General features: G+C 42.5%; 1 protein-coding gene across 1 annotated transcript; it reads right to left on the bottom strand.

Moving 5' to 3' along the window:
* Positions 1–1,987: 1,987 nt before the first annotated feature.
* Positions 1,988–14,105, bottom strand: LOC113161078 (centrosome and spindle pole associated protein 1-like). Its single transcript, XM_026358590.1, has 28 exons — positions 13,992–14,105; positions 13,169–13,301; positions 13,013–13,085; positions 12,696–12,799; positions 12,324–12,389; positions 11,818–12,128; positions 11,627–11,727; positions 11,366–11,462; positions 11,144–11,201; positions 10,538–10,818; positions 10,235–10,353; positions 9,944–10,085; positions 9,485–9,596; positions 7,298–7,445; positions 7,033–7,209; positions 6,592–6,704; positions 6,138–6,287; positions 5,858–6,001; positions 5,525–5,638; positions 5,250–5,316; positions 4,882–5,008; positions 4,581–4,720; positions 4,362–4,490; positions 4,203–4,246; positions 4,032–4,092; positions 3,079–3,188; positions 2,803–2,959; positions 1,988–2,373 (listed from the first exon to the last, which is right to left on the bottom strand). The coding sequence occupies exons 2-28, from the start codon at positions 13,271–13,273 to the stop codon at positions 2,201–2,203; spliced, it is 3,423 nt and encodes a 1,140-aa protein (XP_026214375.1). The 5' UTR covers positions 13,274–13,301; positions 13,992–14,105; the 3' UTR covers positions 1,988–2,200.
* Positions 14,106–14,615: the final 510 nt, after the last annotated feature.

The raw sequence follows: 14,615 nt of genomic DNA, 5'->3' as shown, positions 1-14,615 counted from the left end.
CACACACACACACATAATAACAGAACAGAATATGTTTCAGCTGTTCCTTACTTTGTAGCTGCACAAAGACACAACACATTCATACAGTATATACCCACACACACACACACACACACACACACACACACACACACCATAGTGGGCAGTTTATCCTTAATCTCATCCATTCTGCTGTGATCTGCTCTAATAGGCCACTCCAGTGGCTAATTCAAGAGCCCGATTACCATAAGTGAGCTATGGTGCTCATTAGCCTTATCAAGGATTCATAACGCTGACCAAAACGAATGGGATCCTCCGCGCGCCGTCCGAGACCAGCGCTGAACTCGTTTACATAAGCTGTGTTTTCTCCTCATTGATGATGATCCACAAATATAAACACACTTATTTACAGTACAGTACAGTGCAGTACGGTGGGTAGATGTATTACGTGGTCATTTGAGCGCACCACTGCCTTTTGGTTATAAATTAGGAGGAGATTTGAACTAAACACTTCTCCGTGCAGAGAGCTTTGTAAGCTATAAAGAACTAATGACTTTCTCTGTGGCCATAAGAGGCTAAAAAGGACAAATTAGAGGTTTTCAGCATCCAATAGTGAAAGTCACATATTGAATAGATCTAAGTTGGCTGTGAGAAATGACCTAGTAACGGCACAACTAGAAATCATATTTTCTCTATTGAGAGATGATCAGCTGACTTTGTGTGATGTGAAAAGTGATGCTGGTGACCCCTCATGCTATCTTCACCTGCAGTTTCCCTTCAGCCCCAATGAGAACAATTGCATCTTTAAGTTCAGTGGACACGTATTCACTGACTAAACCCACTGCTCACGATCTGCCCAGCACCAAACAGCAGAGAAAGACACACAGAACAAGGCCTGGTGGAAACCAAAACTAAAGCTAAAAGGAGCACCGTTTTTATTTTATTGAGAGGAAAGGCGCAGCAAAGAGCTTCCTGGTGTCCTCTTGTTGTTTGAGATTTGCTACAAAGTTAAAGACCATAGTTTTTCTTTTTTTGCCTGGACAATCAATTCTCAGATGAAGCTGCTAGCCACATATGCTGCTGTGGCCTTCCTGAGTCAGGGTAATGCTGAGTGGGATGCAGTGTGTGCGTGCGTAAATTGACACTGGGGTGTCTGGTTGAGTAATGGTGGCACAGCAGCGTTTAGATGGCTTCTATCCTCCTTCCTATCCAGTGCTGGAGAAGGTCATCACTCATACAGACAGAGAGAGAGAGAGAGAGAGAGAGAGCGAGCAAGTGATGGCAGGCGGGAAAGAGAGAGTGTGACTAAGTCTGTGCGTGTGCGTGAGAGAGCAGGAGAGCATGACCGAGACAGAGAACAGAGCAGTGGTACTGAGAGGGCGACCAAACCAACGGAAGGAGGATGAGAAACGAGGTAGACAGAGAGAAGCAGCAAACATGTACGTATGTGTGCTCAAGCAATAAAATGCTGTCTTTTGGGATCCTCCAACCGTGGCCCCCGAACCTTCTGTCATCCATGTATTCCACATTTCACAATGCAGTTTTAATAAGCCGACCTGCTTCACAACACTGTGATAAATGTTGTGTATGTGACAACCAGCTCAGCTCAGCCGCTACAAACTCAATACAGCACAACTAACACCCCAGTCTGAGCTCTCGCTGTATCAAACCCAAACTCAGCTGACTACAAACGCCATCTCCAGGAATGCTGGGACCTTTTTCCAAAAAATGCAACAACAACTAAAACTGTGCTTTGTTACATGTCAACATATTGTTATCATTTGGGATCTGAGGATGAGGAGGTGTTCTATATATTTGTCTGTTGTTGCTGGATACAAGACTTCAGCTGCTCAACACTCCCTCCTGCTGTAGTGGGGACACACTGAAGTAAAACTCATTTGTAGGTGAGATCTTACAGTAAATTATAGTTGTAAATCTGTGGATGTATCATCAAAATACACAGCTCATATATTTAAAATATATTTTAATTCATCATAATTTAGTCCTAATAAAATAAGAGTCCATAAACAGAAACGTGAATTCTCACTGTGAGGTCAGACATTGAGGTTTTTTTGATGTAAACAATATTTTTAAAATGTCATAAGTTTCATTTTTCAGAAAATCATGCTGACGCATCATTTGTCACAAAAGCCTCGAGTTAAAACAAACCATAATGTTGTCATTTAAAAGCAGAGGGAGAGTCTACATTAGGGACAGGCTGCTATGTCGCCAACCGCTCCCTCCTCGATGGACGGTCTAAACTTTTAAGTGCATCTGATGTTCCAGGACGCATCCAGGGGTCCGTGGCAACTGTTTCTAGAGAACTTTGATGGTTAAGATTGTGAAGAGAGAACCGTGGAGGAGAGGTGTCGTCGTCAGACAGATCGCCAGGTCCTGGAGAAAAACAAACAGGAGGAGTTCTTAACACAGTTTTAGTAGCGTCATCAGTCTGTTTTCTTTCCTTAATTCATGTCAATAATTTGACCCTTCTGAAACAGATCACCACGACCACAGGATGTCTCATAGTCATAGCACAGTATCACCCTGCATAGACTGTTGTAGAACCAACTGTGTGCAAACAAATATTTCTTGCAGAAAAATTATCTGTTTTTTCCTCCAAGAGTTTCCAGGGTTGGCTGAATGCAGGCTGAATCCAATGTCTCCTGGGTTTTTAAAACGCATTAAAGCTCTAATTCTGACATCTATGAAAAATACTCTACTTCTTTCCTGAGAAATTGCTGTGCTGAGTTTTACTTTGGGCCAACAAAACTAAAATAATTAGACAAAAACATAATCAGCAAAACTGCATCTTTTATGTTGTACCAGCTGTGTTGCCACGATGACTGAGAGCCCTCAGACGGCCTGTCCTGTCCCGGCCCCTCCCCTGTCCTCTGGGCTCTGCTTCCAGCTGCAGCCTGTCACCTGTGTGGCTGGAGCGCTCCTCACGGTAGCCAGTGTAGTGACTGGAAGCAGCTCGTCCCTAAAACAACCGGAGAACATGAGGCACACAAGGGCACATACGCAAGTCGCATAGCTGCAGACAGTTCAATATGTGCATCCATGAACAGTTTGTGTGTGAGTATGTGTAAAGCAGACTACCTGGGGGCGCTCTGACTGTTTGGCCAGCCGCCTTCTCTCTCTGGCTGAAAGTTGGGAAGTCTTCTCGAGCTCTGAGGCATGGGGCGCTGGAAAGGCATCGCCCAGGGGATCTCAACACATCAGAGAAACACACAGAAATAAAAATCAGCCCCAGGCATCTCAACTACACAAACTCAGAATACACAATGCATTTTGTTTTGTTCTTCCCACTTGGCTACTATGCTGCATTTGAGAAAGCATCTTCACTGTCTGTACACCTAAAATGATAAAACTGGATCAATCTACTTTCAAATAGACACGATCATGTTAAAAATCAAACAGTGGCCTCCTCATGTCTTTGAATGTGACTGGAGTCCACTCGTATAAAATTGAACTGACTGAGCATAAAAAGACAGACTCCTGTGAATTTAAGGCCCCACACTTCTCACTGTTTGACAGGACATAAACCAAGTCACAAAGATCAAGAACTATCTGCAGACCTCTGTGATAAAACTAGATCAAAGCTGGGGTATAAAACCATTTTTAAAGCCCCGACTGATGCCTCCAACTCCTGGAGCTGATAACCTTTCAGCACAACAATGACCCAAAGCATTACACTGGAGTGGCTTGAGGAGAAGCCTCTGAATGAACTAAAGTCAGTTCAGTCAATCAGAAGCTGGAAGACATCGCTTTACCTCTCACTTCACCCTCATCTGAGGTGGAATCTTTCAGCTTCTAATTGTTTGAACACACATGATCCAGTTTCAGCAGCTTAATTTTATCGTGATGGACGTAGACTGACAGGCTACAAATTGTATCAATTGTAAGTTGTAATAAAGCAGAGTTTTGGATGGTTGTGTAGTGGGAAAACTACCCGTGTCACATCTGTGAGTCAATTGTGCCAAACAAAAATGTTGTGCAATATGATTTCAGTAGATGCTTTGAATGTATAAACTCCATCATGTCTGTCTTACTGATGAAGGCGCTCTCTGACTCCAGAAGAGATCCCCTTGCAAATTCCCCCGTCATGCTCCTCTGCAACATAAACACATTCCAGTAACTGCAATTAGCTGACACTAAAGTATAGAAGCCAGGTAGAGAATTGCTGTGGCAGAATTTCTGGAGCACATTAAAACCAAACTCACCAGATCATCGTGTAGCTGTGGTGGTGGCGGCAAGTCAAAGTAATCTGAAACACAAAGGGGTCTACTATAAGTTGTAAACAATAAGGTCCATGTAGAATGTCAGGTATATTAGCCATATATATAGCCATTTTATAAATTATATTTTAAGTAAGCTCTGACCGTCCTGGACTGTGGACCTCTGGCTGCTGGACTGGTGATACGGTTCCCTGTAGTCCCACCTCCTCCTGCTGGACACATCTGCTTCCTCCACCTTAGGAGCCTCACGGAAGCCTAGCCTGGACTCTGCATCTGAGACACAAATATATAAGCAAACCGTTTGTATCTGCAAATGCTGATCTGCAAGAAGTCCAGTTAAAGACTGTGGGATAGGTTTAATACCTGTGTATTTGAGCTGAAGGGAATCATGGATGCGCAGCAGGTTTCTGGGCTCTAGGTTTCTGGAGCTGGGCCTTCGGACCGGGGCCTGGAGTCGCAGCCTTGCCATATCGAACACATCCACGAGGGGGCGTTCACGATGTCTGGAGGAATTAGGATAAATGTACACACAAAACCAATCAACTGAGCATGTAATATACAGAAAGTATACACATGTATGTATCAGAAGTCAAGGTAAGGAACATGTACATGTATAAGTATATCCACTAAGTGCATTAGACTGATGCATTTGGCTGAGCCTGACCTGTCGCTCAGCGGAGATTCCAACTCCTCCCAGTCGCCGTGCTGCAGACGACCCTCCAGTCGTCTTTGTTCACTGCGAAGCTGCCGACGCAGCGCTGACAGCTCACTGAACACGTCATGCTTATCACCTGGTAAAGTCAAACATACAGGCTACATCTGACTCTGAATTTTCAACATCAATTTAAACTACTACATACTATTAAAGAACTGTTAGTCAATATCCAAGGACCCATGGAACTGCTGCATTTAAAGACCATGCAGAAATGGCTTGCCAGATCAAATTAACATTTTAACTGCGTAGCTTGTCTGGCACCTATCACTCAATGTGAGAAAAAAACCTATTTGTCCGTGTGAGGATGTACACAGTACCTGCAGCTCGGAGCTGGTTCCTACGAGCAGGTACAGGTGGGGACTGGAGACCAGACAAAGAGCGCTCCTGATAGAAAACACATTATAAACCTTGCTTAGAAAATATCTTCTTTTATACTCAGACACAAATTTTTTTTCTCTCAAGTGGACAAATGAGATTTCTGGAGCAGAAAATGTATTTTAAACACACTACTGGCATGTAGGGTCCCTTTCTAGGCACTATGTCGACTGTCTGAGGACCCTGTGAATACAGCACAACAATATGTGTGACTCACAGACAGGGGGGCAGTAGAGTGTTGGCTGTCAACAGTAGGGGGTCTGGGTGTGCGCTGGTGTAGCCCATGCTTCTTCTGCAGGGTGGGGATTGGAGGCGAGGGCTCCCTGTGGACCTAAACCCAGAAAACGGTTTTAAAATTACAGCTAGTGATGTAATTTGAGGAGGGAATGAGGAATAAAAAGAAAAAACAGAGACATGCTACCTGACAGCTGGTGGGTTTACATTCATTTCAAACAAAACATCATCATCACAATTAAACAGTACAATTGTGTGTTGTTTTCTTTTTTTAACTGGAACTAAAAAGTGTTTGCCGAGACATCTGTGAACAAACCTCCTCCACCCGAGCCTGCCTCTCCCTCTCATACTGCCTCCGCAGTGCTGCGCTCTCTTTCTCTTCTTCTTCCTTCTTCTTCCTCTCTGCTTCCTTCTTCCGCTGTTCAGCCAGCTGAATTAGCTCCTCGTTCTTGGCCTTTTGCTGAAGGAGAACAAGCAGAGCAAGGCTGTGATGCATGAGAATAGGAGGGTTTGGGGTGAAGAACTTGCCACACATGCCTTCAGTCTAGTGTTTTCAAATAATTAGAGGACTTGAATCCCCCAAAAAATGGACTCACTTCCACTTCTTTTCGTTTCTTCTTCTCTTGTTCTTCCTCATACTCCCTCTGGATGCGAGCCCTCTGCTCTGCCAGCCTCTTTTCCTCTTTCTCTTCCTCCAACCTGATCCGCTCCCTCTCCTCTGCCTTTTTGCGCATTTTCTCCTCAATCTGTGAACAAAAACAGATTAACAAGAAAACATAAGCCTGTTAACAACACAACAGCTTATTATTTGCAGCCTGGAAGGCTTAGGCAAATACAGTATCCAGCAAGGCAGGAAACAATCCTCTTTCTGGCTTGTGCAGGTCAACTGAAATCGACTTGGTCCTCTCACTGTTTTCCAAATGGTAAACTACACTGCTAGAGAACAGATCATCCAAAGGATGAACGGCTGCCAGCACAGAAGACGTATGATAAAACCACAGAAGACCAACCATGAAACAGCAGACGCACTCTGGCTGTCTGAAGCAGTACCTGCTGTTTGAGGTATGTTTTGTACTTGTCCTGCTCCTGGAGCTGCTGTTGGGTGGGCTGGTTGGCAAACACGCTGCCTCTGGCAAACTGGGGTGTGTGGACATGGGTGAAACCTACACAAAGTAGAACACAATGAAGGAAGCCCATGTTGTGGAGCTTGTTCATCTCCTAGCTAAGAATGAAACATTTAGTAGTTCAAACACAAACCGGAATGTGGTCCAGACTTTCTCTGAGCCATCATGTGTCCTTTACAGTGCTTTGCGACTGTGTGGGATGAATGATTAAAATATCCCTCATATTTTCACACCATAATGGTTTCCTGGCAGCCTTTGTCTTGTTTCTTTTTTCCCTATTGTTTATCATTGTAAAGTATCACATACAGATCCAAAAAAGATGGCAAAACACTGCTTAATACATTGAAAAGAAAGATTGTTACGCTACCAGAGAGCCTGTCACTAGAGTCATGGATACTGCACTCTGCTACGGGACCAGAGACCCTCTCGTTGGGGTCAGAGTGCTCTGCCCTGTGGGCCGTAATAGCAGCTGTGGCTCTTCTCTGCCACTGCTCGGGGTTGATGTAGGCCTCCTCGTTCAGCTTGTGCATCTGGTTGAGGTCAGCTGGGCAACAGGAGCAGTAAGTTAGGATCCAAGCAAAGTCTTTATATTGTTTAGACAGTGATGATTTAGAAAAAAAAAAAGAAGGTACCAATGAGATTTCCAGTGCTGTCTCGCAGAGGGGCTCCGCCTCCCCCTCGGCCCCAGGGCTGGTGGTTCTTCATGTCAGCCTCCAGCTGAGCCTCGTAACGCTCCGTCTCCTCCCTCTCCAGACGCCTGCGTTCCTGTTGCTCCTGGATCTGTGTAGCAACAGATTTTCACTATTGCATCAAACTGTTATGTGCATATATTGTTATGTTTGTATAGGAACAATTATCTCCAACTGAATCCAATATGAATTGAACAAGCTCAAGTTAATGAAGAAAATAACTATTTTATCATGCTTGAAAGAGTATATTAAAAAATAAAATAAAATTCACAGACAGATAAATATATATCTATCTTGTGTTTTTTAACATACAGCCACAAAAAAAAAAACCCTCACCAAAAACTAAAACCTCTTTGTTTTGGTTGTAATTGCTTAGGCTTGCTAACTTCAAACGTGTTAGCTGTAGGCTGCAGGTGCTCGAGCCATCTGTTCTACAGCATCTTTATAGATTCTACCAGGAATCGAAGAAAAAAAAAAACTACAGTGAAGAGCAGTGTTCATATGTATATGTTCATAGAAATGCTACGGAAATGGTATGGAGGATTTTTGTAGCTTTATTTGGAGGGAAGATCTGAGGAATTGGGACGGGATTGAGGCAGAAAAAGAACATAAAGGAAAAACTGAATGGGAAGAGCTCAGCAGCACCTCTACTGACAAACCCAACACACTAATGAAGAACTAAGGACAGAATCTATCTTATACTATATCTTTACAGTCTGAACTTTACCTTATAAAACCCGCTGATCCCTCTCCTGGAGGTTTCCTGCCAACATATCACAGACTAAACGTGATGAATAAATCACTAAAGTAATATGTGTTGTTTTGCTAGATTAGTTCCAATGTGATACTGGTCCAACAGTCCTTTTCTGTAACACTAAGAATTAACAAAAATTATTTGTGTGATTTATTTATTTTTTTATTGATGTGGCCTCTGAATGATTTAAGTCGCCACACATCCACATTTATCTCTGTTCTGTTCTGATTCAGTGTTCACTTCACAAAGATAACCCTTAGTAATCAGTAACCTCACCTAAAACGTGCTGGATGTGGCACTATCATACACTCATTTGAGCTAAGCATGTGTAAAAGTGAGAGTTCTTTAAGTTTGAAACAAAGAAGACATGATTCCTATAGATGATAGGTAGTAGAAGGGATTAAGCCAGTTTGGAAAAAGGTAATACACTGCCCGTCAACAAAAAACAAAAACAAAAAAAGAAAGTCACCACCTTGATGTAACTAAGCAAATATGTAAGAACCTCCCACTGGATAACTGCTGCATGGAAGATTATGTTTCAGCTGCCAACAAGTTATTTAACTCTAACTGATACAAGGAGTAGTTTCTCATTTCTTAAACAACAATGTCTGAAGACACATCCTGTGGTCGTGGAAAAGATGTTAATCTGTTTCAGAAGCGTCAAATTATTGGCATCAAGCAAAAATAAAAAACATTAAGGAGATTGATGAAACTACTAAAACTGGGTTAGGAACTGTCCAAGGCATTATTAAAAACTGGAAGGATAGTGGAGAACCATCATCTTCATGGAAGTGTGTGGTCTGATGAGTCCAGATTTTCCCTGTTCCAGAGTGATGGGATGCCTACTGTACAAGTCTGTGGGGGCAGTGCTATGATCGGGGGTTGTTGCAGTTGGTCAGGTCTAGGTTCAGCAACATCATGTGCACAAAGAATGAGGCCAGCTGACTACCTGAATATATTGAATGACCAGGTTATTATATCAATGGATTTTGTCTTCCCTGATGGCATGGACATATTCCAAGATAACAATGCCAGAATTCATCAGGATCAAATTGTGACAAAGTGATTCAGGGAGCATAACACATCATTTTCACACAGGGATTGACCACCACAGATTCCAGACTTTAACCCCACTGAGAATCTTTAAGATGTGTTGGAGAAGATTTTGCGCAGTGGTCCAACTCTCCCATCATCAAAACAAGATTAATGCAACTCTGGACAGGAATAAATGTTGAGACATTGCAGAAGCTTATTGAAACGATGCCATGGTGAATGTGTGCCGTAAACAAAGCTTAAGGTGGTCCAACCAAATATTAGTGAATTTTTTTTTGGACGGGCAGTGTATAAATTTAAGTAAATATTAAATATAGACCTACCTGATGTTTGAGAGCTTCTCTGTAGTTCAGAATCCTGTCTTTGGATGACTTCACTCTCTCTGAAGGGAAGACCCTGGCTTGTGAGTCAAAAGTAGCAGCTTCACTGTTGGGCCTACCAGGAGAGTTGCAGAACAACACTGCTCAGACAATGTTTTTTGCTTAACTGTTATTATACCTTTAACTGTGTGTCATTATGTTACTTTATCACTTGGTTCTATTGTAGCAATTAGCCATTTATTTACATTATGGGGCATTAAAAGCCTTTTTCTTCTTCAAAACACAAGCAGGTATTGGCAACATGTCCTTTCCACTGGGTCTGATGTCATAAGACACCAAATGATGATTAATTAGATGCCTGAATGCAGTTATGGATAGATAAATTTACTGCCATGTTGACATTGGCAGCTCATCATTTGTGGCTGCACTTCCTGAGCCAAAAAGTGAACAGAAGACATTTACTGCATTTGAGGTTCGGGGAAGCTGCCTCCACTGTGCTGGCTGTGAGGGCTGTGGTTATCCAACTGGCTAGCCACAGCCCCCCCTGGTGGGACATTCCAGTAGGGCATGGGAAGGCCAGCAGCAGGAACAGACAAGTGACCATCTGGACATAAAAAAATAAACACATGCCAAAATCATGTTAATTCTGAATGTAGCATTTCTGTATACCCTACTGTCAATATGGCCATCAAATACAATATATTACGCAGACACAACCCCAAGAATGTTTTTGCTTCTTACACCTGTACTTACAACAGGCCACGTTTGGGTCGAGCAGGTTTCTGGTGGTGTAGTAGTGATGGGGCTCTGCATACGAGCTCCTAAAGGCTTCGCCGAGTGTTGAAGGAGGATGTGGTGGGAACAAGGGAAGTCTGGATTAGGAGGTGAGGAGAACATCAAAGATCAGTTGTATAAAATTAACACGGTAGTTTGTAAACCCAAAACTTTGATTAGGTGTTACGTATTACACTGCAGCTACAAAGACAATCAATTTACTGGGAAATGTGGCTAAAACTATTATCACAATTTTTTGTATTAATCGATACTGTTTGGTACCTGGGAGTGTCCATTGTTCTGGGGAAGGTTGGGCCAGCAGGCTGACTGTTGGGAGACAGGCCTCCTCCTACTCCCAGGCCTAGAGCAGAGCTGTACTCCAGCAGTGGGGACTGAAAAGCAACGTGGGGTTGCTCGGGCGGAGGCGTTTCTCTTTCTCTTACACCAATCTTCCTGTTATTGGGTAGAACTCTCGAGGATAATTCACTCTCTCCGGTCGCTAAGGGCTCCAAAAACTGTTGATCTTTTCTTCGGCTGAGTCCAAACTGTCTGATTCGGTCCGGCTAGTTTGTGGATTAAGTCAAAGTTTAAAAATCAGCAAATATACTCTATACTGGATATTGCAAAAATGCCTTTGATATCCTCTGTCATATTTTCTACTATCTACTTCGTATTTAGACAGTTTGTATATGCTTTGACAATATTGTTGAGACTTTGCTATAAACAAAAATACAATTCATCTTGAGGAAGACACTCCATCTCTCAGATTGTCTTCTACAAATTTGGTTGCAAGCTGTAGGTGAATTAGGGAACATGTATCCACCCACTGTGAGTTTAAAAATAATCGGTTTAATCCAACTGAGAGTTGTTTGTCTTGTTCCAACTGACCTGTTTCTCTGGATCAATTGCTCCAGTCGCAGCAACTTTCAGCTCCAAATCTTTCTCCCTGCAACCAGGAAACTCGCAGAGTTACAATTACTAAGCATTTAATGACACTTCTCCACAGGGACAATTAACAGGCTCAGAGCTTTGCTTGAATGCATAAGGCTCTCAGTTAGTTTTTCTGTTGACCTGCTGCACATGAAAAGACAGGGATCAGTGATGACAGACCTCTTCCTGTTCCTGTGCTGTTCAGCAATCTGCTCCTGCAGTTCCTGTCTATAGCGCTCCTTTCTCCTCTGTAAGGTTTCATCTGTATCAGCGGCACCTGAAAAAAAACATAAAAAGATCACAATCATCATTTGATGATTTGAATTCATTTCAGAAAAGGATGAGCCTTCTTTCAGAAGTAACAACACATCAAACCAATGTTGTGCATCTCTCACTAATAAATATGTGACGTTTGATTTTTAACATAAACTGTCCTTTGACCTATTATAAGGCCGGTAGCAAACTCAGCATCCTCATTTCTGGTCCGTGCTCTTAATCTCCTGCCTTCTCTGGCAACGCCTACTAGATTATCCCTCTTCTCCCTGGAAAAGTCAAATAAAGATAAAGTGCTAAAGATAAACAACGTGGTATTTTATAACATTCTTTTAACATGCTTATGTACATAAACATACCCGCTATCAGTCTTGCTGGATTGTCTTTTTTCATAACTGACTTCAACCCTTGTACGTCTGCCCCTTCTGCCTTCCCTCAGCTCCAGCTCCTCGTCCTCTGATTCCTGGTCCACCAGTCTCCCCAGCCTGTCACGCTGCCTCATAGCCAGTGATGAATGTTCCTCTTCTTCTTCAGGGCTGGGTGTCTTAACCTCAGCAAGCCGCAGATCTCTATGCATGCTCCTGTTGTCCTCTGTCAGAGTGGCTGCATCCCTCACTGATGTGGGCCACTGTTTGGAAAGAATGCCTGTCTGGTCCTCAAGCAGGTGTTGCTGGAAATAACGAGACAGACAACACTTGGTTTCTGTGTAGATTTTGTGCAGCTGTCAAGTAATAATAAAGATGTTCAGTCATTTTCCTATAAGAGGCAAGACCTGAGTCATGTTTTGTGAAAACATTATCCTGTCCAGTGAAGTCAGAATTTTCACATGCAATTACATCATTCATTCACAAGGAGAAAAATGTACCTTGACAAATCTCCTGTTATCAAGATGGATTAATGGTCCAGAATCTGCAGGCTCAAAGTGTTTTTTCTGTAACATAATATTATTTATATTCATATACATCATTATGAATTGTACTCATCCTGAGCTAATAAACATTCCCACACAGAGATGTGTACTAATGTACCTGTATAATAGTAGTGTAAACAAAGTTTAAACTGCAATATGTAACCTGAACACAGGTTCACTGTAAAGACAGTACTGTATATTTCTATCCTGCATTTCTTTCACTTTGTGATTAACAACATATCCATAACAATAAGTGTAGTTGATGCTCATCCAGATCGCCTGCTACAGCCAATAGCATTATTAAACAGGTATATCTGTGACAGTCACCTGAGCCATGTAGCGCCTGTAGTCCATACGGAGCTCATGCCGCAGCCTCTGTTTCTTCCTCTCATACTCCACACCGAGAGGCAGCCCCACGCTGTAACTCTCCTCTGACAAAATACAATCAATATTTAATAGAGGCACAAGCGGAAGAGTTTCGTAACAAAACAAGACAGCGTGTACACTGATACGCAGTCACACAAGACACTTTATGGGTTACTATTAAAGATTTAGAATATAGGGTATTTGTTGATTTTTATGAAAAGAATCATCTTGCAAAAACATAACATTTAAAGGAGGGAAAATTTGATGATGTATTGTACCTTTGGCCTGTGTAAAGGGCTTGGGAGGGATGTTCTCCTTAACAGTAGACCCATAGGTTCTGTGTGGTTTTGCCTAACATAACAAAACAGAGCAATGCATTAAAATGCTCAGAGACATTCAGAAGAAATAACCTAGCAATCATCATTCAAACACACCTTTATTTCCATGTAAGGAGGGTCTTGTTCTAAACTGGCTTTATCCTCAGCCACCCTCGCCTTGCGCTCCCTGATGAAGTTTGCTAGTTCATCATCCATCTCCATCGGGCAAAGTTATACAAGCTACATGTAGCTGGGAACACAAAATCGTGATTGCTTATTACTTAAAATAGGGCATAATTTAAAAGAAAAACAAATCGTAAATTACAGATTGGTTTTGTTTTCAAGAAGTGCTCAGCCGTCCAGCAGTGCTTGCAGCTGTCACTCTTACAGTAGCCTTCACACGATGCAAGGGCGTTAAGGAGACGACAAGTCGCTGCCAACACCGTGCTAAGTAATTTAAGCCACTTGTCGGTGAGCTTTCCATTTGTTTTGAAGCTCATCAGTCTCCCTGAACATATGCTGACACACGGCCGAGTCTGTAGACAATGCTACTGCCACTTTAATTGTCCGTTGTTAGGCAACCACAATGAACACGATAGCGTCACATACCTTACAGGTAGCATTAAGCCCCTTAACAGCATTAGCTTAGCCGCTATCATAACAATGCCATTACTGATAGTATAACAACTAATAATGTGTCTCACACGCTTTATGGAACATGCTCGTTCAGGCAGAGTAGCCCTGTATATTACGTCATCTTGTTGGCTCTGAATAAAAGAAAGGCAAACCTAAACTACAGCCATTCACAACACAAAAACTAAAAAAGCTAACCTGAGCTAGCGTTCTAGAGTAGCTTCTCGGCCGGCTAATGAGTCGTTACTAGCTTAAATATATGTAGGCTCTACTGTCGCCAACTTTGACAAAAACAAGAACACCCTACCATTGAGCGGAGTTTGAATCTTGACGGTATCAGATAAGACACTGGTTGCTAGCTTGCAAATGTTGGCGGTGCTTTGCTCGTCTTCTTTGAGCCTAACGCGCGTAACGAGCTGCGTTATCGCAGCACTTCCGGTTTCAAGTGTCAAAATAGAAGCCGTGTGAGAAAGGCCGAGCTGTTAGCTGAGCCCACACACTGAAGTTATTACTGACCACGTCAGTACTGAGTCCTGCGAGGCTGCGATCATCTTGATGTGTCGGTGTTAGGAGAGCCGCACGTTAGAAGCTCTGGAAATACTATTAATAATATTATGAAATATAATATGATGAGGCCTTGATTATCAATTGCTACCTAAAAGGGGTGGCTAATGTTCGTGCCACCATCTATTAGGGCAGGCATGCTCTGCTACAATTACTATTTCAGAAACACTGAAACTGTAAGTATACCATTTAAGCCTCAGAATAGATTTACTCTCTCTTTTGTTTAGCCTGTCAGTTTTCCTTTCTAATCAGATTTTCTCTGTTTTCTGTAAACACCTGCTTGACTCACTGACTGCAGGAAGCTGCTTAATTATATAAGGTGCTCAATTATAGTATTTGAATCAAATCACCAATTTGAAAGTTGTAT

Source organism: Anabas testudineus, chromosome 10, assembly GCF_900324465.2.
Source record: "Anabas testudineus chromosome 10, fAnaTes1.2, whole genome shotgun sequence".
Classification (NCBI taxonomy): Eukaryota; Metazoa; Chordata; class Actinopteri; order Anabantiformes; family Anabantidae; genus Anabas; species Anabas testudineus.
This window is presented reverse-complemented; position numbering and strand designations above follow the sequence as displayed.